At 34.7% G+C, this 27211-nt stretch overlaps 2 protein-coding genes and 3 pseudogenes across 2 annotated transcripts; all 5 read left to right on the forward strand.

The window, feature by feature from the left end:
- LOC147383983 (lichenase-like) lies at positions 1-2185 on the forward strand (annotated as a pseudogene).
- A 5636-nt stretch (positions 2186-7821) lies between these two features.
- On the forward strand, positions 7822-10105 carry LOC147383984 (lichenase-like; annotated as a pseudogene).
- Positions 10106-11797: 1692 nt separating this feature from the next.
- LOC147383985 (glucan endo-1,3-beta-glucosidase-like) lies at positions 11798-15056 on the forward strand. The gene is made up of 2 exons (XM_086426035.1): positions 11798-12144; positions 13964-15056. The coding sequence occupies exons 1-2, from the start codon at positions 12054-12056 to the stop codon at positions 15001-15003; spliced, it is 1131 nt and encodes a 376-aa protein (XP_086282161.1). The 5' UTR covers positions 11798-12053; the 3' UTR covers positions 15004-15056.
- A 4238-nt stretch (positions 15057-19294) lies between these two features.
- Positions 19295-21578, forward strand: LOC147383986 (lichenase-like; annotated as a pseudogene).
- Positions 21579-23271: 1693 nt separating this feature from the next.
- Positions 23272-26530, forward strand: LOC147383987 (glucan endo-1,3-beta-glucosidase-like). Its single transcript, XM_086426054.1, has 2 exons — positions 23272-23618; positions 25438-26530. The coding sequence occupies exons 1-2, from the start codon at positions 23528-23530 to the stop codon at positions 26475-26477; spliced, it is 1131 nt and encodes a 376-aa protein (XP_086282180.1). The 5' UTR covers positions 23272-23527; the 3' UTR covers positions 26478-26530.
- Positions 26531-27211: the final 681 nt, after the last annotated feature.

A 27211-nucleotide genomic window follows, 5' to 3' on the forward strand; every position in this document is an offset into this window, starting at 1 on the left:
ATGGCTGCTATGCTTCTTCTTCTAGGGTAGCTAATGGCAAGCTTAGAATTTACAAGTCTCTCTCTCTCTTATATATGTTTATGTCACTATTTGGTGTGGAGTCGGGATCCAGAACGGCATTCCATTCCTATAGCAACATACGGTGTCTGTGTGGTACGTTTTGGTTGGAGATTAAATACATCGTGTTGGATGCAATATAGAAAATGGCTTGGATAGGAGCCCAATGTATTTTAAGCTCCGACCAAAACATTCCTTTAGCAACATATGATGTCTATATATATGGCATATTTTGGTTGAAGATTTAATACATAGTGTTGCATGCAATATAGAAAATGGCTTGGATAGGAGCCCAATGTATTTTAAACTCCAACGAAAACGTTCTTATATCAACAGACGATGTCTACATGGTATGTTTTGCTTGGAAATTAAATGCATCTTGTTGCATACAATATAGAAAACGCCTTGGATAAGAGCCCAATGCATTTTAAACTCCAACCAAAACGTGCCAAGTAGACACCATTCCTATTCTATAGGAACAAAACACCGGTTATAGCTTCACTAACCCTTCTGGGCGCACCACATGGTGGAGGGGAAACTAGTAATAGCCGGTACACACCAATACTTGGGGTAACCTCTAAAACAAGTTTTTCTACCACACAATGTGCCTAGAAGTCGTTAGTCACAGCGGGAGCATGACCCAACAATCATACTATAGATTTTTATATTTATAAATTTTAATTATTGATATTTCTATCCAAAGGTCGTGGTGGGGGGGGGGGGGTGTGAATATTTATAGTTTCTCATAAATATGTGTTTATTGCCATTGACATAGTGAAGGTGGGATTATAGACAAAGTCTTCGTGGCCCATATACCTATATATGGGTCAAGTTTCTGTGACTTGTGAAGAATATATGACTCGTGTGAAAATACATGATCCCGACCATGTAAACACGAAATCCAATGGTTGGGATTTATGTGTATCCTAATAACACATATCCCATAGATACTTATCCCAAGGACAAGTAACAATCGTTGTATTTTATGTTTAAATGTTTGGGATCATGTATTTTTTTCCCTAATTCATTATGCAGTCATGGGAACCTAACCCATATATGTGTTTACTCTCATAGATTTTTTTTGGGAATTCAAAGTTTTCTAATATTTTGTTGATTTGATGAAGGTGTACAATCCATTGGAGTTTGTTATGGAGGGCAAGTGAACAATTTACATCAAAACAACAAGGTGTCGATCTATATAGATCAAGGAACATAGCAAAGACGAGAATCCAGACCAAGCAACTCTACAAGCCCTTAGAGGATTCAACATTGAACTCATAGTCGGTGCACCAAACCCAATCCTTCAACGTCTAGCATCTGATGCTTCCACCGCTAATACCTGGGTCCAGAGAAATATAAGGGACTATTTTAATGTAAGGTTCAAATACATTGCCGTTGGTAATGAAGTAAATCCTAGTGACCCGAATGCTGCAAATGTCTGCCCGCAATGCGAAACATTTACAATGCAATTGTATCAGCTGGCCTACAAAACCAAATCAAGGTGTCAACCACGATTGACACACGTCTTCTTGGGGAATCCTATCCACCATCGCGAGGTGCCTCCAGAGCCGACATGTGATCATTTATCGACCAAATCATAGTGTTCTTAGTAAACAACTGAGAGCCACTTTTAGCCAATGTGTACCCTTACTTCGTTCACGTCCGTAATCCCTCAAGTGTCCATCTTGATTGTGCTTTATTCAGATCTAACATAGTTAATCAAGATGGTCAATTTCAATATCCAAATCTCTTTGATGCACTTGTCTATGCTCTCTACTCTGCTGTAAAGAAGGCCGGTGGATCGGCTTTAGAAATTGTTGTATCGGAGAGTGGATGGCCTTCCGCTGGTGGTGCTGCTGCATCAATCGACAATGCATGAACCTACAAACCGAATTTGATCAACAATGTGAAAGGAGGTACACCAAAGTGGTCGGGAAGGCCTATAGACACTTGTGTGTTTGCCCTGTTCAATGAGAATCTCAAGAGCGCAGGGATTGAGAAAAATTTTGGACTCTGTTTTCCAAATAGACAACCTGTGTATCCAATCAATTTTAGTTAATTAAGAGAAAGATTAACGTGTATTAGTTTCTGAATAAGAACTGTCTTATCTATGGCAGTAGGCCTATTAAAGGGCTAGTTATCTTGATAAAGAGAGACTACTTGATAATGTCATGGTGTCTGAGTTTTGTCAATTGGATTTTGAGTTGGATTCGTATTTAATTGGCATCGATTTGCAAAGAAATTTTAATACTTGGTAATGTCATGGTGTCTTAGTTTTGTCGATCTTAGGATTGTCTATTTTCATAAATATTTAAAAATAAATAAAAAATTATGTTTGATTCAATAAGTTCTTAATCGTTGGGTAATTAGCTGTGGACTATATTCACTATGGTGTGATCCTCACACTATTGTCGCAAAATTCTCCAAAAAATTGCCAAAAATTCATAAAAGTCTACATAGAAGAATTCAACGGATTAAATTGTTCAATCAATAAATTGATTGATAATTTATCAATTAATCGTCAAATATGGTAACATTTTGTTCTTTAACCTTAAAACCTCAAGAACAAACGAAGAGAAAGATTTTTGGAAGAAACAAAAATAACATCATTTGTACAAATAACATCCACTAATTTGAATTACTGACTTCAAATCTTGACTCTTGATTAAACACAATTCTGATCCAAGTCCTTCATGTTGTCGGATCTTGGGTCGGGTGAATATTGGGCGTTGATCACATTTAGCCCCACCAAATAATTGAATCCGACTGTTAGATATCACTAATCATGATGTTTTTTGTGATGTTAGTACCTTGAATCCTATTGGTGGTAGAGTTTTGTATTAATAGAAGGAATTGTACACCAGGGACTGTACACCAATTTTATTACTATCTGTTCTAGGATCAAGTACCCCTTTCGATGGTTTATATATCATAGCAAATTGGGCTACAACTCGGTCGGGTTGGGTTGATTTGGAGTCAACCTGCACCCAACCCACAAATGACAAACACCAACCCGTATCGTGCCCAACCCCACCCCAGGCATGAAACTCTCAACCCAAACCCTACGCAAGTCTGGTTAGTCAAGTTGGCTCATTCCTCATTAATATTAGATAATGTAGTAATGATAATGACTTATATAAAGATAAGTGGTATGTAAAGATAAAATATAAAATTTGCAATTGTTTGTCATAAAAATATATTTCAAAGTTCACATACATTAACTTATAAGTAAATGTTAATAAAAAGATGATGATAATTAACTAAGGTCAGAAATGTGAAATTATAATCATAACGAGAATCTCAAGAGCGCACTGATAGAGCAAAATTTTGGACTTTTTTTTCCAAGCAGACAACCAGTGTATCCAATCAATTTCAATTCGGTACCATCACCTGATCCTCCGACCTTTTTCTTAAGTTGTGAAAGTTGCTGCCACGGAAGCAACCTCGTGATCCAATCAATTTCAGTTAATTAAGAAAAAGATTAATGTATAGTAGTATAATTATTTGTATCTATGATAGTAGATGGGAATGATAGTAGAAGGGAAGGAAAACATTTCTCCATGCATGTATTGGAAATATGCCAATTAAAGTCTAGTTCATCTTTTTTTTTTTTAACTTTTTAATGATGAGGGTGTCCGAACTTATGTCCGACTAGGAGGACCAGAAGAGCTCGCACATCACACGCACAGAGTGCTAATTATCTTACTAAAGATTTAATATTTGGATGTCTTAGTTTTGTTGATCGGGTTTCAGTTGGATTCGTATTAAATAGGTATCAATCTGCTAAGAACTTTTTATTATATATCTAAGCCTGATAGGATTGTCTATTTTCATAAATATTAAAAAGCATATATGTTGGATTCAATAATTTCTTAATCCTTTGGTGGGCTTAGGACTATAGGGATGCCGTAACTCTAGGCATATCCCAACCAGATGACACTATAGTCACAAAATTCTCTGAAATTTTTTTCCAAAAATTTGTAAAATTCTACGAGTAAGCCATCGACTGACTAATACAAAATCCTTTGTTTACAATTGTGATTAGGCTCATAAAAATCTAGCAATACAAATAATAACAGAGAGTTTATATTGGCAACCCAACTTTTACTTGTTCTCAAGAAGTGGCATCGGTAAGAAAAACCCGATTAAATAATGATCCAAAATTGAATCACAAAAACATGAGCAACTCATGAGTATTACCAAAAATATGAGAGATTTGTACCAAGCAAGGCCTAAGAAGAAAGAAAAAAATGAAAAAAAGATGTACAATCCAACATAAAGGATAAAATATATGAAAAGAAAATATTGAATTCTTAGTCATTTTATTGTTACCACGTGTCAAAAACCAAATAAATAAATATAACAAAATAACATTATTAGCTAACTACTCATATGGAGCATATAAAGCTAAAATGAATTTAGTATTTATGAAAATAGTATGAAATACTATTTGTATGGTCTAAACAATCAATGCAATTTAGTATGAAATACCTACCACATTGCAACAAATGAGTTGAGTTTTCAAAGATTCAGATCTGCCACCGAAATCCAATATCTAGAATAGGTATATTTGGGTGGGAACAGAAATATCGATGCTGGAAACGTTATAGATCATGGTAAATGTACGTAGGCGTGTTTGATTGCAGAGAAAACACATTTGCCAGACAATTGATTTGTTAGGCAAATAATTTTCTACTGTTTGAGCACATCATGGAAAATTTGGCAGAAAATTGTTTTTGTTGTTGGAGTTGCATAAAAAAAAATTATTTTACTTTAACTTCTGTGACAATTATATAAAAATCAATTTTTTGTGAAAAATTTGAATTATACCCCAATTTCTTAAATTATTTATCAAACCCAAATTAAATATTAAATCACACTCTTAAAAAATTACAAAGGTTTGGCACAAATTATAATCTCAACATTCTAACACATGTTCAAACAATTTTAGTAGTTGTTTACAATTATGATTAAGTTCATATAAAATTCTAAAAATAAATAAAAAATAGATAACAATCTAGCAAAAAACTGAGAAAGTTTCTATTGTCTCCATAACTTTTATTTATGATTTTTTATAGGGTGTAATCAATAAAAATTGGGGTGCCAAGAGTAGTTCTCTATTTTTATTTACAAAACAAATATTGAAATAATTTAAAATTAATTATTTAATCATGTCCTTTTAAGGTTAGACCCCTTCCTCCTTTACCATATTTTTGAACTACTTTAACATAACATTCCACCTAAATTTTATACATTGCTGAATCCTAATATGCCTTTCCTGATGGTTGATTAGACATTATCTTGATAAAAACTGCAAAAACGAAATTTAAATAATAAAATACAAAATTGTAAAGAAAAGAAATAAATTAATTAATCTACTCACAAATGTGTCTATACATCAACCTAATTATTTAGACCATGTAATATGATATTTCATTGAATCAGAGAATTATCATGTGATTTGCAATTTAGAATCTGCAATCTACCCCAATGTGTACTCAACAATTATTTCCAACTTTACTTATTACAATCTGATTGGCACCCCAACATTTACTTATTACACTCCAATTTCTTAAATTATTTATCACACCCAATTAAAAATTAAAATGCACTCTTCCAACGTTACAAAGAGTAATCTCAACACTACGATACATTATAACACTATTGATAGAAGTTCTGTACAATTATGTTTAATCTCATAAAATTTTAAACTTAAAATAATATAAATCTAGTAGAAAAAAAAGTAAACTTCTATTGGCACTTCAATTTTTACGTATTATAGAATTTATTTACAATTATATTTAGACTCATATAAAATTTTAAATCAATAAAAAATATAAATCTAGGCAAAAAAAAAAAAAAAATGATTAAGATTGTATTGTCACCCCAACTTTTATTTATTACACCTCATTCACTAATTTTCTTTATTTTTAATTGGGTGTAATAAGTAAAAGTTGGGGTGCCAATAACAGCTCTTTAAATATGAAAGTTAAAATATGGAGGTTAAAAGGAAATTTGCAATTAAACACATAAATATGAGATTGATTTTATCCATTGGTTTTAGGGGAAAATCAAATCAATTGAAAAATTAATCTAAAATTACTCAAAAATATATGGAAGGGGAAATTTGCAATTAAACACATAAATCTGAGATTGATTTTACCCACTGATTTTCGGGGAAAATCAAATCAATTGAAAAATCAATCTAAAATTATAAAAAAAAAATATGAAGGTTAAGAGAAAATTGGCAATTAAACATATAAATCTAAGATTGATTTTAGGGAAAAATTAAATCAATTGAAAGATCAATCTAAAATTAAAAATTAAAAAACAAAACAAAACAAAACCAAAAAACAAAAGGAGTCTTTAATGATCCCAAACATTGGCCTGTTTGGATTGACTTCTCTAAGTGGTTCTGGTTCTAGTAGGGAGTTAGAAGCACTTTATCGTTTGGAGATTCAATGCTTTGAAGGAGCAATTTTAAAAAAAAGTCAAAATAATACTTTTATGAGAAGTACCTAAATTTGTACTTCTCAATTTCATTTTTGCAGAGAGCCATTTTATCCACACGGGCCTTAAGTTCCAAAAAAGGAACGTGTTCAACATGTTTTTAACCTTCGCACGATTTTTTCAAAAAAGGAAGTTTTTAGTGTCGAGTTCACACATTTTACTGTTGAACTAGCCATTATTTATTGTTGAACTTGACACTAGTAAAATCAGCCCATTTTTAATTTTCTAGTTTGTCCGACTGAAATACATTTCAACCAAAAGAACTATTCTTGATCGATTTTCATTAAAAAAAAAATTTTTAAGTACAAAACCCTAATTTTTTGACATACATCTTCAAAACATTTGAAAACATCCTTGAAAATGGCTTCTTCTTCCAATTTAAATCCTTCCCGACAGAATGGAGTCTTTGAAATTCGATTGAGATGTTAAAAATCTAATTTTTTAGATGAAAACGTTGAATTCGAACGATTAGGGCATTTAATCATGAGAAATGTAGGAGATGAGATCTATGGACTGTTCAGAAAAAAAAAGGTTTACTAAATGGACCATTAAGAGACCACCCAAACTTAGGGACTATAAGAAAAAAGTCCTTCCGCTATGGTCTTTTAAGTAATTTCCCTTTGTTTATTTGTTTATTTTTTTTTAGGAGTATTAATTCTATCCAATGATTGGTTCGATTTGATCTAGCTAGTAGGAATGCATCTAACAGCAAGGATCCCACTTAGATGACTATTAGCATTAATGTTGTGCAATAGTCGGTTCTTGACTTCCATTGACTTGGATTTTTCTCCATCTCCATATAATTGTTAGCTAGATTCTTGACTGCAACGAACAAAACAAATTAAGGTGGCCCAAATGATCAAATACGATGTCTAGATATCCTCACACTCTATATATGTTTTTTCCGTGATCCCATTGGGGATTTGAACCATCAATAGTTGGCTATTCATTATACAGCCTAGATCACCACGGATTGAACTTGATTGATGAATCGAATGGACCACCTGTATGGCATGCAAAGGTAGTATTATTCTCAATGCTCCAAAGGAGTATTGAAAATTGCAACCAAACATAAATGCAAGAAAGAATTCCAGACCCATACTCTTGAAAATGGAGAAAAAAAAGGTTGTAGTTTCTTTGGAGTGTCTGACTGGTAAGTGGTGTGGGACCTCTTATCTCTTTAATATTGGATCCATTTCCCTCCCTATATAAAGGGTTCAAGCGGTAGTGGTGATGAGATAATTATAGCTTCTTCTCAATGGCTACATTTTATAATACTAACAACCCTTCCATGGCTGCTATGCTTCTTCTTCTAGGGTTGGTAATGGCAAGCTAAGAATTTACAAGTCTTTCTCTCTCTTATATATGTTTATGTCACTATTTGGTGTGGAATCAGGATCCAGAACGGCATTCCATTCCTATAGCAACATACGGTGTCTGTGTGGTACGTTTTGGTTGGAGATTAAATACATCGCGTTGGATGCAATATAGAAAATGGCTTGGATAGGGGCCCAATGTATTTTACGCTCCAATCAAAACATTCCTTTAGCAACATATGATGTCTATATGGCATATTTTGGTTGAAGATTTAATACATCGTGTTGCATGCAATATAGAAAATGGCTTGGATAGGAGCCCAATGTATTTTAAACTCCAACGAAAACGTTCTTACATCAACAGACGATGTCTACATGGTACGTTTTGCTTGGAGATTAAATGCAGCTTGTTGCATACAATACAGAAAACGCCTTGGATAAGAGCCCAATGCGTTTTAAACTCCAACCAAAACGTGCCAAGTAGACACCATTCCTAGTCTATAGGAACAAAACACCGGTTATAGCTTCACTAACCCTTTTGGGCGCACCACATGGTGGAGGGGAACCAGTAATAGCCGGTACACACCAATACTTGGGGTAACCTCTAAAACAAGTTTTTCTACCACACAATGTGCCTAGAAGTCCTTAGTCACAGCGGGAGCATGACCCAACAATCATACTATAGTTTTTTATATTTATAAATTTTAATTATTGAAATTTCTATCCAAAATATGTGTTTATTGCCATTGACATCGTGAAGGCGGGATTATAGACAAAGTCTTCGTGGCCCATATACCTATATATGGGTCAAGTTTCTGTGACTTGTGAAGAATATATGACTCGTGTGAAAATACATGATCCCAACCATGTAAACACGAAATCCAATGGTTGGGATTTATGTGTATCCTAATAACACATATCTCATAGATACTTATCCCAAGGACAAGTAACAATCGTTGTATTTTATGTTTAAATGTTTGGGATCATGTATTTTTTTACCTAATTCATCATGCAGTCATGGGAACCTAACCCATACATGTGTTTACTCTCATAGATTTTTATTGGGAATTCAAAGTTTTCTAATATTTTGTTGATTTGATGAAGGTGTACAATCCATTGGAGTTTGTCATGGAGGGCAAGTGAACAATTTACATCAAAACAACAAGATGTCGATCTATATAGATCAAGGAACATAGCAAAGATGAGAATCCAGACCAAGCAACTCTACAAGCCCTTAGAGGATTCAACATTGAACTCATAGTCGGTGCACCAAACCCAAACCTTCAACATCTTGCATCTGATGCTTCCGCCGCTAATACCTGGGTCCAGAGAAATATAAGGGACTATTTTAATGTAAGGTTCAAATACATTGCCGTTGGTAATGAAGTAAATCCTAGTGACCCGAATGCTGCAAATGTCTGCCCGCAATGCGAAACATTTACAATGCAATTGTATCAGCTGGCCTACAAAACCAAATCAAGGTGTCAACCACGATTGACACACGTCTTCTTGGGGAATCCTATCCACCATCGCGAGGTGCCTCCAGAGCCGACGTGCGATCATTTATCGACCAAATCATAGTGTTCTTAGTAAACAACTGAGAGCCACTTTTAGCCAATGTGTACCCTTACTTCGTTCACGTCCGTAATCCTTCAAGTGTCCATCTTGATTGTGCTTTATTCAGATCTAACAAAGTTAATCAAGATGGTCAATTTCAATATCCAAATCTCTTTGATGCACTTGTCTACGCTCTCTACTCTGCTGTAGAGAAGGCCGGTGGATCGGCTTTAGAAATTGTTGTATCGGAGAGTGGATGGCCTTCCGCTGCTGGTGCTGCTGCATCAATCGACAATGCACAAACCTACAACCAGAATTTGATCAACAATGTGAAAGGAGGTACACCGAAGAGGTCGGGAAGGCCTATAGACACTTGTGTGTTTGCCCTGTTCAATGAGAATCTCAAGAGCGCAGGGATTGAGAAAAAATTTGGACTCTGTTTTCCAAATAGACAACCTGTGTATCCAATCAATTTTAGTTAATTAAGAGAAAGATTAACGTGTATTAGTTTCTGAATAAGAACTGTCTTATCTATGGCAGTAGGCCTATTAAAGGGCTAGTTATCTTGATAAAGAGATAATACTTGATAATGTCATGGTGTCTTAGTTTTGTCGATCTTAGGATTGTCTATTTTCATAAATATTTAAAAATAAATAAAAAATTATGTTTGATTCAATAAGTTCTTAATCCTTGGGTAATTAGCTGTGGACTATATTCACTATGGTGTGATCCTCATACTATTGTGGCAAAATTCTCCAAAAAATTGCCAAAAATTCATAAAAGTCTACATGGAAGAATTCAACGGATTAAATTGTTCAATCAATAAATTGATTGATAATTTATCAATTAATCGTCAAATATGGTAACATTTTGTTCTTTAACCTTAAAACCTCAAGAACAAACGAAGAGAAAGATTTTGGGAAGAAACAAAAATAACATCATTTGTACAAATTAACATCCACTTATTTGAACCACTGACTTCGAATCTTGACTCTTGATTAAACACAATTCTGATCCAAGTCCTTCATGTTGTCGGATCTTGGGTCGGGTGAATATTGGGCGTTGATCACTTTTAGCCCCACCAAATAATTGAATCCGACTGTTAGATATCACTAATCATGATGTTTTTTGCGATGTTAGTACCTTGAATCCTATTGGCGGTAGAGTTTTGTATTAATAGAAGGAATTGTACACCAGGGACTGTACACCAATTTTATTACTATCCGTTCTAGGATCAAGTTCCCCTTTCGATGGTTTATATATCATAGCAAATTGGGCTACAACTCGGTCGGGTTGGGTTGATTTGGAGTCAACCTGCACCCAACCCACAAATGACAAACACCAACCCGTATCGTGCCCAACCCACCCCGGGCATGAAATTCTCAACCCAAGCCCTATGCAAGTCTGGTTAGTCAAGTTGGCTCATTCCTCATTAATATTAGATAATGTAGTAATGATAATGACTTATATAAAGGTAAGTGGTATGTAAAGATAAAATATAAAATTTGCAATTGTTTGTCATAAAAATATATTTCAAAGTTCACATACATTAACTTATAAGTAAATGTTAATAAAAAGATGATGATAATTAACTAAGGTCAGAAATGTGAAATTATAATCATATTAAGTTAGGATTCGGGCAATTTGGGCAACTTGACGTCTACGCTCGATCCCAACCCTGTTCGGTTTGGTCAATATTTTTAATTTTTTTTGCCCAAACTCAGGCCTGAACTCTAGCGAGCTATGCTGAGACTTGACCCGAGGTCAGGTTGAACCCATTGGCTTCAGGTTTTCATTACGTGAAAAAGGGGTAAATTGAAAGCAAGGTCCATCAAAATTAGTCCCTTTTTCACTTAGTGTTAATTAAAGAGTCGTGTCGAATTTACCCCTTTCTTTTCACTTAGCATCGGTTTGCCCAAATTGCAACCCTAATAGCAAAGTCTTATGATTGGAATGAGATATTTATATTTTTCTTAGAAGAAGTGTAATAGAGAGATTGTAACCTTAGTTTTCACAGAAATAGTGAAAAGATCTCATCAATGCCGACCGACAAAATTTTCGTGTTGTGTTCTTTCTTTAGATCTGATTTTACATCTTTTTATATTGTTTGTTATGGTTATTACTGGCGTAAAATTTTCAACTATTTTAGATGTAATAGGATCATGTAATCCTAACTAAAGAGGGTCCCGAGGGAGGAAAGCAGATCAATGATTCCAAGCCTGTCACATCAAATAAATTGATTGAATTGCCACGTCTCTGAATCAGATTATCAGTAGTCATTAAAATAAAAGACTTCATGACCCCAAGACTTTTAAAAAAGTAGAGAGAGACCTAAGACTTGGAAGATGGACAGATTAAGGAATGTACATGGAAATTATGATGATGAAAGTATTAGTTTCTATGTAATAATTGACGAGTAAATTGTTAATTTGGGACCTCTCAATATCTCTCTCTCTCTCTAGATGATGAAATTTGAAGACCAATAAAGAATCCAAACACCATATTCGATCGAGAGCTTTATATGCCCCCTCGTATAGATTAGGCGAATCCACCCACTGACTCACGTCGAATACAAATGCCTCTCTCAACAAATAGGTTCAAGGGGTAGTGGTGATGATGAGATATATAAGCAATTGTAACTTCTTCTCAATGGCTGCTATTCTGCTGTTTCTTGGACTGCTACTGGCTAGCTTGGAATTTACAAGTCAGTCTCTCTCTCTTTCTTTCTCTATCTCTCTCTTTCTTTCTCTATCTTTCTTTCTTTCTTTGGTACACTGTGTGGGTGAGGGGGAGCTATAGCCAGTTAATTACCTCTCTCCTATCACACACGACGTCTAAGTGTAACGTGTGGGAAGGGAAAACTAATTATATGGCTGGTCACTCTAGTACATGGGGTAACCTTTAAAACAAGCTTTCCCACCACATGGAACATCTACAAGTGTATCGTGTGGGAGGGGGAAAACCGATTATAACCAATCACCTGGTTACCCAAGTACATGGGGTAACCTTTAAAATAAGGTCTACCCCACGACACTCCTAGAAGTGTAAGTCACAGGGAGAGCATTACTAACTATAAGATTATGGTTAGTCACGTAAATTTTGATTGATAATTCTGGTTATATGTTATCAATTTTAGACATTTGTTTTAAGAGAGTTGCCATCGCCACACCAACTTTTACTAATGACACACCAATTTTTATGTAAATCACCAAAGATTTGCACACAGTTAGTGTGGCATTAGTAAAAGTTGGTGTGGCAATAGTAGCTTTCTTTGTTGATCATGGATTTGGAATCCTCACTCTGGCATAATTCTAAAGTCGTTGATGAAATATATGTTCAAATCCAACAATTTAGAATTGCTAATCAAGATTAAACTTGATGGGTCCAAATGGTGGGACAAATATTTAGTCGTGCTGGGTTGACACAGGATTTACTGTGATTCTTACAATTCTGACGTGGAGATGCATACATAACGGTAAATGATCTTTACTCGTATCGCGAGGAGACACATCTATGGTTATGAGCACATCCCACGTCAGACTTGCTAGAATTGCAGTAAATATCCTGTGTTATTCCAGCATTTTCCAAATATTTATTGTTTTCCATAAATATTTCTTACCCATTGACTTGGTGGTGAAGTCACAAGAACAGATAAAGTCTTCACGACCTATATACATACATACAGTTTAGGTTCTAGGAAATCACAAGACAATAAATGACCCCAATCGTATAAACACAAAATCTAAGAATTTTGATAATATGACGTGTTTTTAGACGTATATCCCTTTCTCTCTCCTGCTCATAGTGAAAAAAAATAAATACTGATATGATCACCTTGTGACATTAAAAAACATGATCCGATGCAATGAGGATGTATAAGAAAAAATTATATGAATTTAAAAAGAAAACAAATTAAAAAAATATAGTTATTTTTCACCGTCAAATTTTATTTTTAAATTTGTGTGTTCGGTGGCCGTCCATTGTCAGCACCTTGGATCAAGCTCGAAAAACAATAATATTTTTTTTATATTTTAAATATGAACATTTTCATGAAATCTAAAAGGCATGTTAGATTGTCAATATGATAATCAATGTGTGCCCAATGACCTTTTTGAAGACTTGAAATCTTAAAACATAAATCTGCAGGCAACGGGGCAAGAGAGAGAAGTTCTCTCTATCGCTGATGTCATTTGCTCTACATGTCAAATGCATGTTGGACTGTGAGCAAACATGTCAGGGGTGTCAGGGGGTATGCGTCATATTATCAACACTCAAAATCTTATTATCAACACTTAAAATCTAATGTTTGGGATTTATGCGTACCCTCGTAACACATATCTTGGAGATACGTCTCCAAGGAAAGGTATCAACCAATGGATTGTGACTTAAATGATTGGGGTCATGAGTTTTTTCTATAAGTCATTATTACATATATAAACACACACCCACCGAACTATGCCTATACTCCCATGCATTTGTATAGGGAAGTCGAAGTTGTCTAATTCTTCATTCAATTTATGTAGATGTACAATCCATTGGAGTTTGTTATGGAACGCTAGGGAACAATTTGCCACCACCACACGAAGTAGTTGATTTATATAGATCAATGAACATAGGTAGTATGAGGATTTATGATCCTAACCAAGCGACTTTAAAAGCCCTTAGAGGATCCAACATTGAACTCATGCTCGGTGTGCCAAACCACGACCTTCAACATCTAGCATCTTATGCTTCAGTCGCTAATAACTGGGTTGACAGAAATATAAGGAACTACACTTCTAGTGTAAGGTTCAAGTACATTGCAGTTGGTAATGAAGTAAATCCTAATGACCCGAATGCTGCCAATGTTTTGCCTGCAATGCGAAACATTTACAATGCAATTGCATCAGCTGGCCTACAAAACCAAATCAAGGTGTCAACCGCGATCGACACAGGTCTTCTTGGTGAATCCTATCCACCATCGCGAGGTGCCTTTAGACCTGACGTGCGTTCATTTATTGACCCAATCATTGAGTTCCTAGTAAACAACCGAGCACCACTTTTAGCCAATGTGTACCCTTACTTAACTTACATTGCTGATCCGTCAATTGCCCCTCTTGATTATGCTTTATTCGGATCTAACATAGTTAATCAAGATGGTCAATTTCAATATCGAAACCTCTTTGATGCTATCGTTGACGCTTTCTACTCTGCTCTAGAGAAGGCCGGGGGATCAGCTTTAGAAATTGTTGTATCGGAGAGTGGATGGCCTTCTCCTGATGGTGCTTATACTTCAATCGAAAATGCACGAACCTACAACCAAAATTTGATCAACCATGTGAAAGGAGGTACGCCGAAGAGGTCTGGAAGGCCTATAGACACTTATGTGTTTGCCATGTTCAACGAGAATCTCAAGAGCGCACTGATTGAGCAAAATTTTGGACTTTTTTTTCCAAGCAGACAACCAGTGTATCCAATCAATTTCAATTCGGTACCATCACCTGATCCTCCGACCTTTTTCTTAAGTTGTGAAAGTTGCTGCCACGGAAGCAACCTCGTGATCCAATCAATTTCAGTTAATTAAGAAAAAGATTAATGTATAGTAGTATAATTATTTGTATCTATGATAGTAGATGGGAATGATAGTAGAAGGGAAGGAAAACATTTCTCCATGCATGTATTGGAAATATGCCAATTAAAGTCTAGTTCATCTTTTTTTTTTTTAACTTTTTGATGATGAGGGTGTCCGAACTTATGTCCGACTAGGAGGACCAGAAGAGCTCGCACATCACACGCACAGAGTGCTAATTATCTTACTAAAGATTTAATATTTGGATGTCTTAGTTTTGTTGATCGGGTTTCAGTTGGATTCGTATTAAATAGGTATCAATCTGCTAAGAACTTTTTATTATATATCTAAGCCTGATAGGATTGTCTATTTTCATAAATATTAAAAAGCATATATGTTGGATTCAATAATTTCTTAATCCTTTGGTGGGCTTAGGACTATAGGGATGCCGTAACTCTAGGCATATCCCAACCAGATGACACTATAGTCACAAAATTCTCTGAAATTTTTTTCCAAAAATTTGTAAAATTCTACGAGTAAGCCATCGACTGACTAATACAAAATCCTTTGTTTACAATTGTGATTAGGCTCATAAAAATCTAGCAATACAAATAATAACAGAGAGTTTATATTGGCAACCCAACTTTTACTTGTTCTCAAGAAGTGGCATCGGTAAGAAAAACCCGATTAAATAATGATCCAAAATTGAATCACAAAAACATGAGCAACTCATGAGTATTACCAAAAATATGAGAGATTTGTACCAAGCAAGGCCTAAGAAGAAAGAAAAAAATGAAAAAAAGATGTACAATCCAACATAAAGGATAAAATATATGAAAAGAAAATATTGAATTCTTAGTCATTTTATTGTTACCACGTGTCAAAAACCAAATAAATAAATATAACAAAATAACATTATTAGCTAACTACTCATATGGAGCATATAAAGCTAAAATGAATTTAGTATTTATGAAAATAGTATGAAATACTATTTGTATGGTCTAAACAATCAATGCAATTTAGTATGAAATACCTACCACATTGCAACAAATGAGTTGAGTTTTCAAAGATTCAGATCTGCCACCGAAATCCAATATCTAGAATAGGTATATTTGGGTGGGAACAGAAATATCGATGCTGGAAACGTTACAGATCATGGTAAATGTACGTAGGCGTGTTTGATTGCAGAGAAAACACATTTGCCAGACAATTGATTTGTTAGGCAAATAATTTTCTACTGTTTGAGCACATCATGGAAAATTTGGCAGAAAATTGTTTTTGTTGTTGGAGTTGCATAAAAAAAAATTATTTTACTTTAACTTCTGTGACAATTATATAAAAATCAATTTTTTTGTGAAAAATTTGAATTATACCCCAATTTCTTAAATTATTTATCAAACCCAAATTAAATATTAAATCACACTCTTAAAAAATTACAAAGGTTTGGCACAAATTATAATCTCAACATTCTAACACATGTTCAAACAATTTTAGTAGTTGTTTACAATTATGATTAAGTTCATATAAAATTCTAAAAATAAATAAAAAATAGATAACAATCTAGCAAAAAACTGAGAAAGTTTCTATTGTCTCCATAACTTTTATTTATGATTTTTTATAGGGTGTAATCAATAAAAATTGGGGTGCCAAGAGTAGTTCTCTATTTTTATTTACAAAACAAATATTGAAATAATTTAAAATTAATTATTTAATCATGTCCTTTTAAGGTTAGACCCCTTCCTCCTTTACCATATTTTTGAACTACTTTAACATAACATTCCACCTAAATTTTATACATTGCTGAATCCTAATATGCCTTTCCTGATGGTTGATTAGACATTATCTTGATAAAAACTGCAAAAACGAAATTTAAATAATAAAATACAAAATTGTAAAGAAAAGAAATAAATTAATTAATCTACTCACAAATGTGTCTATACATCAACCTAATTATTTAGACCATGTAATATGATATTTCATTGAATCAGAGAATTATCATGTGATTTGCAATTTAGAATCTGCAATCTACCCCAATGTGTACTCAACAATTATTTCCAACTTTACTTATTACAATCTGATTGGCACCCCAACATTTACTTATTACACTCCAATTTCTTAAATTATTTATCACACCCAATTAAAAATTAAAATGCACTCTTCCAACGTTACAAAGAGTAATCTCAACACTACGATACATTATAACACTATTGATAGAAGTTCTGTACAATTATGTTTAATCTCATAAAATTTTAAACTTAAAATAATATAAATCTAGTAGAAAAAAAAGTAAACTTCTATTGGCACTTCAATTTTTACGTATTATAGAATTTATTTACAATTATATTTAGACTCATATAAAATTTTAAATCAATAAAAAATATAAATCTAGGCAAAAAAAAAAAAAAATGATTAAGATTGTATTGTCACCCCAACTTTTATTTATTACACCTCATTCACTAATTTTCTTTATTTTTAATTGGGTGTAATAAGTAAAAGTTGGGGTGCCAATAACAGCTCTTTAAATATGAAAGTTAAAATATGGAGGTTAAAAGGAAATTTGCAATTAAACACATAAATATGAGATTGATTTTATCCATTGGTTTTAGGGGAAAATCAAATCAATTGAAAAATTAATCTAAAATTACTCAAAAATATATGGAAGGGGAAATTTGCAATTAAACACATAAATCTGAGATTGATTTTACCCACTGATTTTCGGGGAAAATCAAATCAATTGAAAAATCAATCTAAAATTATAAAAAAAAAATATGAAGGTTAAGAGAAAATTGGCAATTAAACATATAAATCTAAGATTGATTTTAGGGAAAAATTAAATCAATTGAAAGATCAATCTAAAATTAAAAATTAAAAAACAAAACAAAACAAAACCAAAAAACAAAAGGAGTCTTTAATGATCCCAAACATTGGCCTGTTTGGATTGACTTCTCTAAGTGGTTCTGGTTCTAGTAGGGAGTTAGAAGCACTTTATCGTTTGGAGATTCAATGCTTTGAAGGAGCAATTTTAAAAAAAAGTCAAAATAATACTTTTATGAGAAGTACCTAAATTTGTACTTCTCAATTTCATTTTTGCAGAGAGCCATTTTATCCACACGGGCCTTAAGTTCCAAAAAAGGAACGTGTTCAACATGTTTTTAACCTTCGCACGATTTTTTCAAAAAAGGAAGTTTTTAGTGTCGAGTTCACACATTTTACTGTTGAACTAGCCATTATTTATTGTTGAACTTGACACTAGTAAAATCAGCCCATTTTTAATTTTCTAGTTTGTCCGACTGAAATACATTTCAACCAAAAGAACTATTCTTGATCGATTTTCATTAAAAAAAAAATTTTTAAGTACAAAACCCTAATTTTTTGACATACATCTTCAAAACATTTGAAAACATCCTTGAAAATGGCTTCTTCTTCCAATTTAAATCCTTCCCGACAGAATGGAGTCTTTGAAATTCGATTGAGATGTTAAAAATCTAATTTTTTAGATGAAAACGTTGAATTCGAACGATTAGGGCATTTAATCATGAGAAATGTAGGAGATGAGATCTATGGACTGTTCAGAAAAAAAAAGGTTTACTAAATGGACCATTAAGAGACCACCCAAACTTAGGGACTATAAGAAAAAAGTCCTTCCGCTATGGTCTTTTAAGTAATTTCCCTTTGTTTATTTGTTTATTTTTTTTTAGGAGTATTAATTCTATCCAATGATTGGTTCGATTTGATCTAGCTAGTAGGAATGCATCTAACAGCAAGGATCCCACTTAGATGACTATTAGCATTAATGTTGTGCAATAGTCGGTTCTTGACTTCCATTGACTTGGATTTTTCTCCATCTCCATATAATTGTTAGCTAGATTCTTGACTGCAACGAACAAAACAAATTAAGGTGGCCCAAATGATCAAATACGATGTCTAGATATCCTCACACTCTATATATGTTTTTTCCGTGATCCCATTGGGGATTTGAACCATCAATAGTTGGCTATTCATTATACAGCCTAGATCACCACGGATTGAACTTGATTGATGAATCGAATGGACCACCTGTATGGCATGCAAAGGTAGTATTATTCTCAATGCTCCAAAGGAGTATTGAAAATTGCAACCAAACATAAATGCAAGAAAGAATTCCAGACCCATACTCTTGAAAATGGAGAAAAAAAAGGTTGTAGTTTCTTTGGAGTGTCTGACTGGTAAGTGGTGTGGGACCTCTTATCTCTTTAATATTGGATCCATTTCCCTCCCTATATAAAGGGTTCAAGCGGTAGTGGTGATGAGATAATTATAGCTTCTTCTCAATGGCTACATTTTATAATACTAACAACCCTTCCATGGCTGCTATGCTTCTTCTTCTAGGGTTGGTAATGGCAAGCTAAGAATTTACAAGTCTTTCTCTCTCTTATATATGTTTATGTCACTATTTGGTGTGGAATCAGGATCCAGAACGGCATTCCATTCCTATAGCAACATACGGTGTCTGTGTGGTACGTTTTGGTTGGAGATTAAATACATCGCGTTGGATGCAATATAGAAAATGGCTTGGATAGGGGCCCAATGTATTTTACGCTCCAATCAAAACATTCCTTTAGCAACATATGATGTCTATATGGCATATTTTGGTTGAAGATTTAATACATCGTGTTGCATGCAATATAGAAAATGGCTTGGATAGGAGCCCAATGTATTTTAAACTCCAACGAAAACGTTCTTACATCAACAGACGATGTCTACATGGTACGTTTTGCTTGGAGATTAAATGCAGCTTGTTGCATACAATACAGAAAACGCCTTGGATAAGAGCCCAATGCGTTTTAAACTCCAACCAAAACGTGCCAAGTAGACACCATTCCTAGTCTATAGGAACAAAACACCGGTTATAGCTTCACTAACCCTTTTGGGCGCACCACATGGTGGAGGGGAACCAGTAATAGCCGGTACACACCAATACTTGGGGTAACCTCTAAAACAAGTTTTTCTACCACACAATGTGCCTAGAAGTCCTTAGTCACAGCGGGAGCATGACCCAACAATCATACTATAGTTTTTTATATTTATAAATTTTAATTATTGAAATTTCTATCCAAAATATGTGTTTATTGCCATTGACATCGTGAAGGCGGGATTATAGACAAAGTCTTCGTGGCCCATATACCTATATATGGGTCAAGTTTCTGTGACTTGTGAAGAATATATGACTCGTGTGAAAATACATGATCCCAACCATGTAAACACGAAATCCAATGGTTGGGATTTATGTGTATCCTAATAACACATATCTCATAGATACTTATCCCAAGGACAAGTAACAATCGTTGTATTTTATGTTTAAATGTTTGGGATCATGTATTTTTTTACCTAATTCATCATGCAGTCATGGGAACCTAACCCATACATGTGTTTACTCTCATAGATTTTTATTGGGAATTCAAAGTTTTCTAATATTTTGTTGATTTGATGAAGGTGTACAATCCATTGGAGTTTGTCATGGAGGGCAAGTGAACAATTTACATCAAAACAACAAGATGTCGATCTATATAGATCAAGGAACATAGCAAAGATGAGAATCCAGACCAAGCAACTCTACAAGCCCTTAGAGGATTCAACATTGAACTCATAGTCGGTGCACCAAACCCAAACCTTCAACATCTTGCATCTGATGCTTCCGCCGCTAATACCTGGGTCCAGAGAAATATAAGGGACTATTTTAATGTAAGGTTCAAATACATTGCCGTTGGTAATGAAGTAAATCCTAGTGACCCGAATGCTGCAAATGTCTGCCCGCAATGCGAAACATTTACAATGCAATTGTATCAGCTGGCCTACAAAACCAAATCAAGGTGTCAACCACGATTGACACACGTCTTCTTGGGGAATCCTATCCACCATCGCGAGGTGCCTCCAGAGCCGACGTGCGATCATTTATCGACCAAATCATAGTGTTCTTAGTAAACAACTGAGAGCCACTTTTAGCCAATGTGTACCCTTACTTCGTTCACGTCCGTAATCCTTCAAGTGTCCATCTTGATTGTGCTTTATTCAGATCTAACAAAGTTAATCAAGATGGTCAATTTCAATATCCAAATCTCTTTGATGCACTTGTCTACGCTCTCTACTCTGCTGTAGAGAAGGCCGGTGGATCGGCTTTAGAAATTGTTGTATCGGAGAGTGGATGGCCTTCCGCTGCTGGTGCTGCTGCATCAATCGACAATGCACAAACCTACAACCAGAATTTGATCAACAATGTGAAAGGAGGTACACCGAAGAGGTCGGGAAGGCCTATAGACACTTGTGTGTTTGCCCTGTTCAATGAGAATCTCAAGAGCGCAGGGATTGAGAAAAAATTTGGACTCTGTTTTCCAAATAGACAACCTGTGTATCCAATCAATTTTAGTTAATTAAGAGAAAGATTAACGTGTATTAGTTTCTGAATAAGAACTGTCTTATCTATGGCAGTAGGCCTATTAAAGGGCTAGTTATCTTGATAAAGAGATAATACTTGATAATGTCATGGTGTCTTAGTTTTGTCGATCTTAGGATTGTCTATTTTCATAAATATTTAAAAATAAATAAAAAATTATGTTTGATTCAATAAGTTCTTAATCCTTGGGTAATTAGCTGTGGACTATATTCACTATGGTGTGATCCTCATACTATTGTGGCAAAATTCTCCAAAAAATTGCCAAAAATTCATAAAAGTCTACATGGAAGAATTCAACGGATTAAATTGTTCAATCAATAAATTGATTGATAATTTATCAATTAATCGTCAAATATGGTAACATTTTGTTCTTTAACCTTAAAACCTCAAGAACAAACGAAGAGAAAGATTTTGGGAAGAAACAAAAATAACATCATTTGTACAAATTAACATCCACTTATTTGAACCACTGACTTCGAATCTTGACTCTTGATTAAACACAATTCTGATCCAAGTCCTTCATGTTGTCGGATCTTGGGTCGGGTGAATATTGGGCGTTGATCACTTTTAGCCCCACCAAATAATTGAATCCGACTGTTAGATATCACTAATCATGATGTTTTTTGCGATGTTAGTACCTTGAATCCTATTGGCGGTAGAGTTTTGTATTAATAGAAGGAATTGTACACCAGGGACTGTACACCAATTTTATTACTATCCGTTCTAGGATCAAGTTCCCCTTTCGATGGTTTATATATCATAGCAAATTGGGCTACAACTCGGTCGGGTTGGGTTGATTTGGAGTCAACCTGCACCCAACCCACAAATGACAAACACCAACCCGTATCGTGCCCAACCCACCCCGGGCATGAAATTCTCAACCCAAGCCCTATGCAAGTCTGGTTAGTCAAGTTGGCTCATTCCTCATTAATATTAGATAATGTAGTAATGATAATGACTTATATAAAGGTAAGTGGTATGTAAAGATAAAATATAAAATTTGCAATTGTTTGTCATAAAAATATATTTCAAAGTTCACATACATTAACTTATAAGTAAATGTTAATAAAAAGATGATGATAATTAACTAAGGTCAGAAATGTGAAATTATAATCATATTAAGTTAGGATTCGGGCAATTTGGGCAACTTGACGTCTACGCTCGATCCCAACCCTGTTCGGTTTGGTCAATATTTTTAATTTTTTTTGCCCAAACTCAGGCCTGAACTCTAGCGAGCTATGCTGAGACTTGACCCGAGGTCAGGTTGAACCCATTGGCTTCAGGTTTTCATTACGTGAAAAAGGGGTAAATTGAAAGCAAGGTCCATCAAAATTAGTCCCTTTTTCACTTAGTGTTAATTAAAGAGTCGTGTCGAATTTACCCCTTTCTTTTCACTTAGCATCGGTTTGCCCAAATTGCAACCCTAATAGCAAAGTCTTATGATTGGAATGAGATATTTATATTTTTCTTAGAAGAAGTGTAATAGAGAGATTGTAACCTTAGTTTTCACAGAAATAGTGAAAAGATCTCATCAATGCCGACCGACAAAATTTTCGTGTTGTGTTCTTTCTTTAGATCTGATTTTACATCTTTTTATATTGTTTGTTATGGTTATTACTGGCGTAAAATTTTCAACTATTTTAGATGTAATAGGATCATGTAATCCTAACTAAAGAGGGTCCCGAGGGAGGAAAGCAGATCAATGATTCCCAAGCCTGTCACATCAAATAAATTGATTGAATTGCCACGTCTCTGAATCAGATTATCAGTAGTCATTAAAATAAAAGACTTCATGACCCCAAGACTTTTAAAAAAGTAGAGAGAGACCTAAGACTTGGAAGATGGACAGATTAAGGAATGTACATGGAAATTATGATGATGAAAGTATTAGTTTCTATGTAATAATTGACGAGTAAATTGTTAATTTGGGACCTCTCAATATCTCTCTCTCTCTCTAGATGATGAAATTTGAAGACCAATAAAGAATCCAAACACCATATTCGATCGAGAGCTTTATATGCCCCCTCGTATAGATTAGGCGAATCCACCCACTGACTCACGTCGAATACAAATGCCTCTCTCAACAAATAGGTTCAAGGGGTAGTGGTGATGATGAGATATATAAGCAATTGTAACTTCTTCTCAATGGCTGCTATTCTGCTGTTTCTTGGACTGCTACTGGCTAGCTTGGAATTTACAAGTCAGTCTCTCTCTCTTTCTTTCTCTATCTCTCTCTTTCTTTCTCTATCTTTCTTTCTTTCTTTGGTACACTGTGTGGGTGAGGGGGAGCTATAGCCAGTTAATTACCTCTCTCCTATCACACACGACGTCTAAGTGTAACGTGTGGGAAGGGAAAACTAATTATATGGCTGGTCACTCTAGTACATGGGGTAACCTTTAAAACAAGCTTTCCCACCACATGGAACATCTACAAGTGTATCGTGTGGGAGGGGGAAAACCGATTATAACCAATCACCTGGTTACCCAAGTACATGGGGTAACCTTTAAAATAAGGTCTACCCCACGACACTCCTAGAAGTGTAAGTCACAGGGAGAGCATTACTAACTATAAGATTATGGTTAGTCACGTAAATTTTGATTGATAATTCTGGTTATATGTTATCAATTTTAGACATTTGTTTTAAGAGAGTTGCCATCGCCACACCAACTTTTACTAATGACACACCAATTTTTATGTAAATCACCAAAGATTTGCACACAGTTAGTGTGGCATTAGTAAAAGTTGGTGTGGCAATAGTAGCTTTCTTTGTTGATCATGGATTTGGAATCCTCACTCTGGCATAATTCTAAAGTCGTTGATGAAATATATGTTCAAATCCAACAATTTAGAATTGCTAATCAAGATTAAACTTGATGGGTCCAAATGGTGGGACAAATATTTAGTCGTGCTGGGTTGACACAGGATTTACTGTGATTCTTACAATTCTGACGTGGAGATGCATACATAACGGTAAATGATCTTTACTCGTATCGCGAGGAGACACATCTATGGTTATGAGCACATCCCACGTCAGACTTGCTAGAATTGCAGTAAATATCCTGTGTTATTCCAGCATTTTCCAAATATTTATTGTTTTCCATAAATATTTCTTACCCATTGACTTGGTGGTGAAGTCACAAGAACAGATAAAGTCTTCACGACCTATATACATACATACAGTTTAGGTTCTAGGAAATCACAAGACAATAAATGACCCCAATCGTATAAACACAAAATCTAAGAATTTTGATAATATGACGTGTTTTTAGACGTATATCCCTTTCTCTCTCCTGCTCATAGTGAAAAAAAATAAATACTGATATGATCACCTTGTGACATTAAAAAACATGATCCGATGCAATGAGGATGTATAAGAAAAAATTATATGAATTTAAAAAGAAAACAAATTAAAAAAATATAGTTATTTTTCACCGTCAAATTTTATTTTTAAATTTGTGTGTTCGGTGGCCGTCCATTGTCAGCACCTTGGATCAAGCTCGAAAAACAATAATATTTTTTTTATATTTTAAATATGAACATTTTCATGAAATCTAAAAGGCATGTTAGATTGTCAATATGATAATCAATGTGTGCCCAATGACCTTTTTGAAGACTTGAAATCTTAAAACATAAATCTGCAGGCAACGGGGCAAGAGAGAGAAGTTCTCTCTATCGCTGATGTCATTTGCTCTACATGTCAAATGCATGTTGGACTGTGAGCAAACATGTCAGGGGTGTCAGGGGGTATGCGTCATATTATCAACACTCAAAATCTTATTATCAACACTTAAAATCTAATGTTTGGGATTTATGCGTACCCTCGTAACACATATCTTGGAGATACGTCTCCAAGGAAAGGTATCAACCAATGGATTGTGACTTAAATGATTGGGGTCATGAGTTTTTTCTATAAGTCATTATTACATATATAAACACACACCCACCGAACTATGCCTATACTCCCATGCATTTGTATAGGGAAGTCGAAGTTGTCTAATTCTTCATTCAATTTATGTAGATGTACAATCCATTGGAGTTTGTTATGGAACGCTAGGGAACAATTTGCCACCACCACACGAAGTAGTTGATTTATATAGATCAATGAACATAGGTAGTATGAGGATTTATGATCCTAACCAAGCGACTTTAAAAGCCCTTAGAGGATCCAACATTGAACTCATGCTCGGTGTGCCAAACCACGACCTTCAACATCTAGCATCTTATGCTTCAGTCGCTAATAACTGGGTTGACAGAAATATAAGGAACTACACTTCTAGTGTAAGGTTCAAGTACATTGCAGTTGGTAATGAAGTAAATCCTAATGACCCGAATGCTGCCAATGTTTTGCCTGCAATGCGAAACATTTACAATGCAATTGCATCAGCTGGCCTACAAAACCAAATCAAGGTGTCAACCGCGATCGACACAGGTCTTCTTGGTGAATCCTATCCACCATCGCGAGGTGCCTTTAGACCTGACGTGCGTTCATTTATTGACCCAATCATTGAGTTCCTAGTAAACAACCGAGCACCACTTTTAGCCAATGTGTACCCTTACTTAACTTACATTGCTGATCCGTCAATTGCCCCTCTTGATTATGCTTTATTCGGATCTAACATAGTTAATCAAGATGGTCAATTTCAATATCGAAACCTCTTTGATGCTATCGTTGACGCTTTCTACTCTGCTCTAGAGAAGGCCGGGGGATCAGCTTTAGAAATTGTTGTATCGGAGAGTGGATGGCCTTCTCCTGATGGTGCTTATACTTCAATCGAAAATGCACGAACCTACAACCAAAATTTGATCAACCATGTGAAAGGAGGTACGCCGAAGAGGTCTGGAAGGCCTATAGACACTTATGTGTTTGCCATGTTCAACGAGAATCTCAAGAGCGCACTGATTGAGCAAAATTTTGGACTTTTTTTTCCAAGCAGACAACCAGTGTATCCAATCAATTTCAATTCGGTACCATCACCTGATCCTCCGACCTTTTTCTTAAGTTGTGAAAGTTGCTGCCACGGAAGCAACCTCGTGATCCAATCAATTTCAGTTAATTAAGAAAAAGATTAATGTATAGTAGTATAATTATTTGTATCTATGATAGTAGATGGGAATGATAGTAGAAGGGAAGGAAAACATTTCTCCATGCATGTATTGGAAATATGCCAATTAAAGTCTAGTTCATCTTTTTTTTTTTTAACTTTTTGATGATGAGGGTGTCCGAACTTATGTCCGACTAGGAGGACCAGAAGAGCTCGCACATCACACGCACAGAGTGCTAATTATCTTACTAAAGATTTAATATTTGGATGTCTTAGTTTTGTTGATCGGGTTTCAGTTGGATTCGTATTAAATAGGTATCAATCTGCTAAGAACTTTTTATTATATATCTAAGCCTGATAGGATTGTCTATTTTCATAAATATTAAAAAGCATATATGTTGGATTCAATAATTTCTTAATCCTTTGGTGGGCTTAGGACTATAGGGATGCCGTAACTCTAGGCATATCCCAACCAGATGACACTATAGTCACAAAATTCTCTGAAATTTTTTTCCAAAAATTTGTAAAATTCTACGAGTAAGCCATCGACTGACTAATACAAAATCCTTTGTTTACAATTGTGATTAGGCTCATAAAAATCTAGCAATACAAATAATAACAGAGAGTTTATATTGGCAACCCAACTTTTACTTGTTCTCAAGAAGTGGCATCGGTAAGAAAAACCCGATTAAATAATGATCCAAAATTGAATCACAAAAACATGAGCAACTCATGAGTATTACCAAAAAT

This window comes from Akebia trifoliata, chromosome 15, assembly GCF_017979445.1.
Source record: "Akebia trifoliata isolate Shusen 1 chromosome 15, ASM1797944v1, whole genome shotgun sequence".
Taxonomy (NCBI): domain Eukaryota; kingdom Viridiplantae; phylum Streptophyta; class Magnoliopsida; order Ranunculales; family Lardizabalaceae; genus Akebia; species Akebia trifoliata.

Excerpts from the sequence above, each read along its gene's own strand:
- LOC147383985 (XM_086426035.1), top strand. The coding sequence starts at position 12,054 with ATGATGAGATATATAAGCAATTGTAACTTCTTCTCAATGGCTGCTATT. Across the intron at positions 12,145-13,963 it reads GGCTAGCTTGGAATTTACAA|ATGTACAATCCATTGGAGTT; the intron begins GTCAGTCTCTCT and ends CAATTTATGTAG.
- LOC147383987 (XM_086426054.1), top strand. The coding sequence starts at position 23,528 with ATGATGAGATATATAAGCAATTGTAACTTCTTCTCAATGGCTGCTATT. Across the intron at positions 23,619-25,437 it reads GGCTAGCTTGGAATTTACAA|ATGTACAATCCATTGGAGTT; the intron begins GTCAGTCTCTCT and ends CAATTTATGTAG.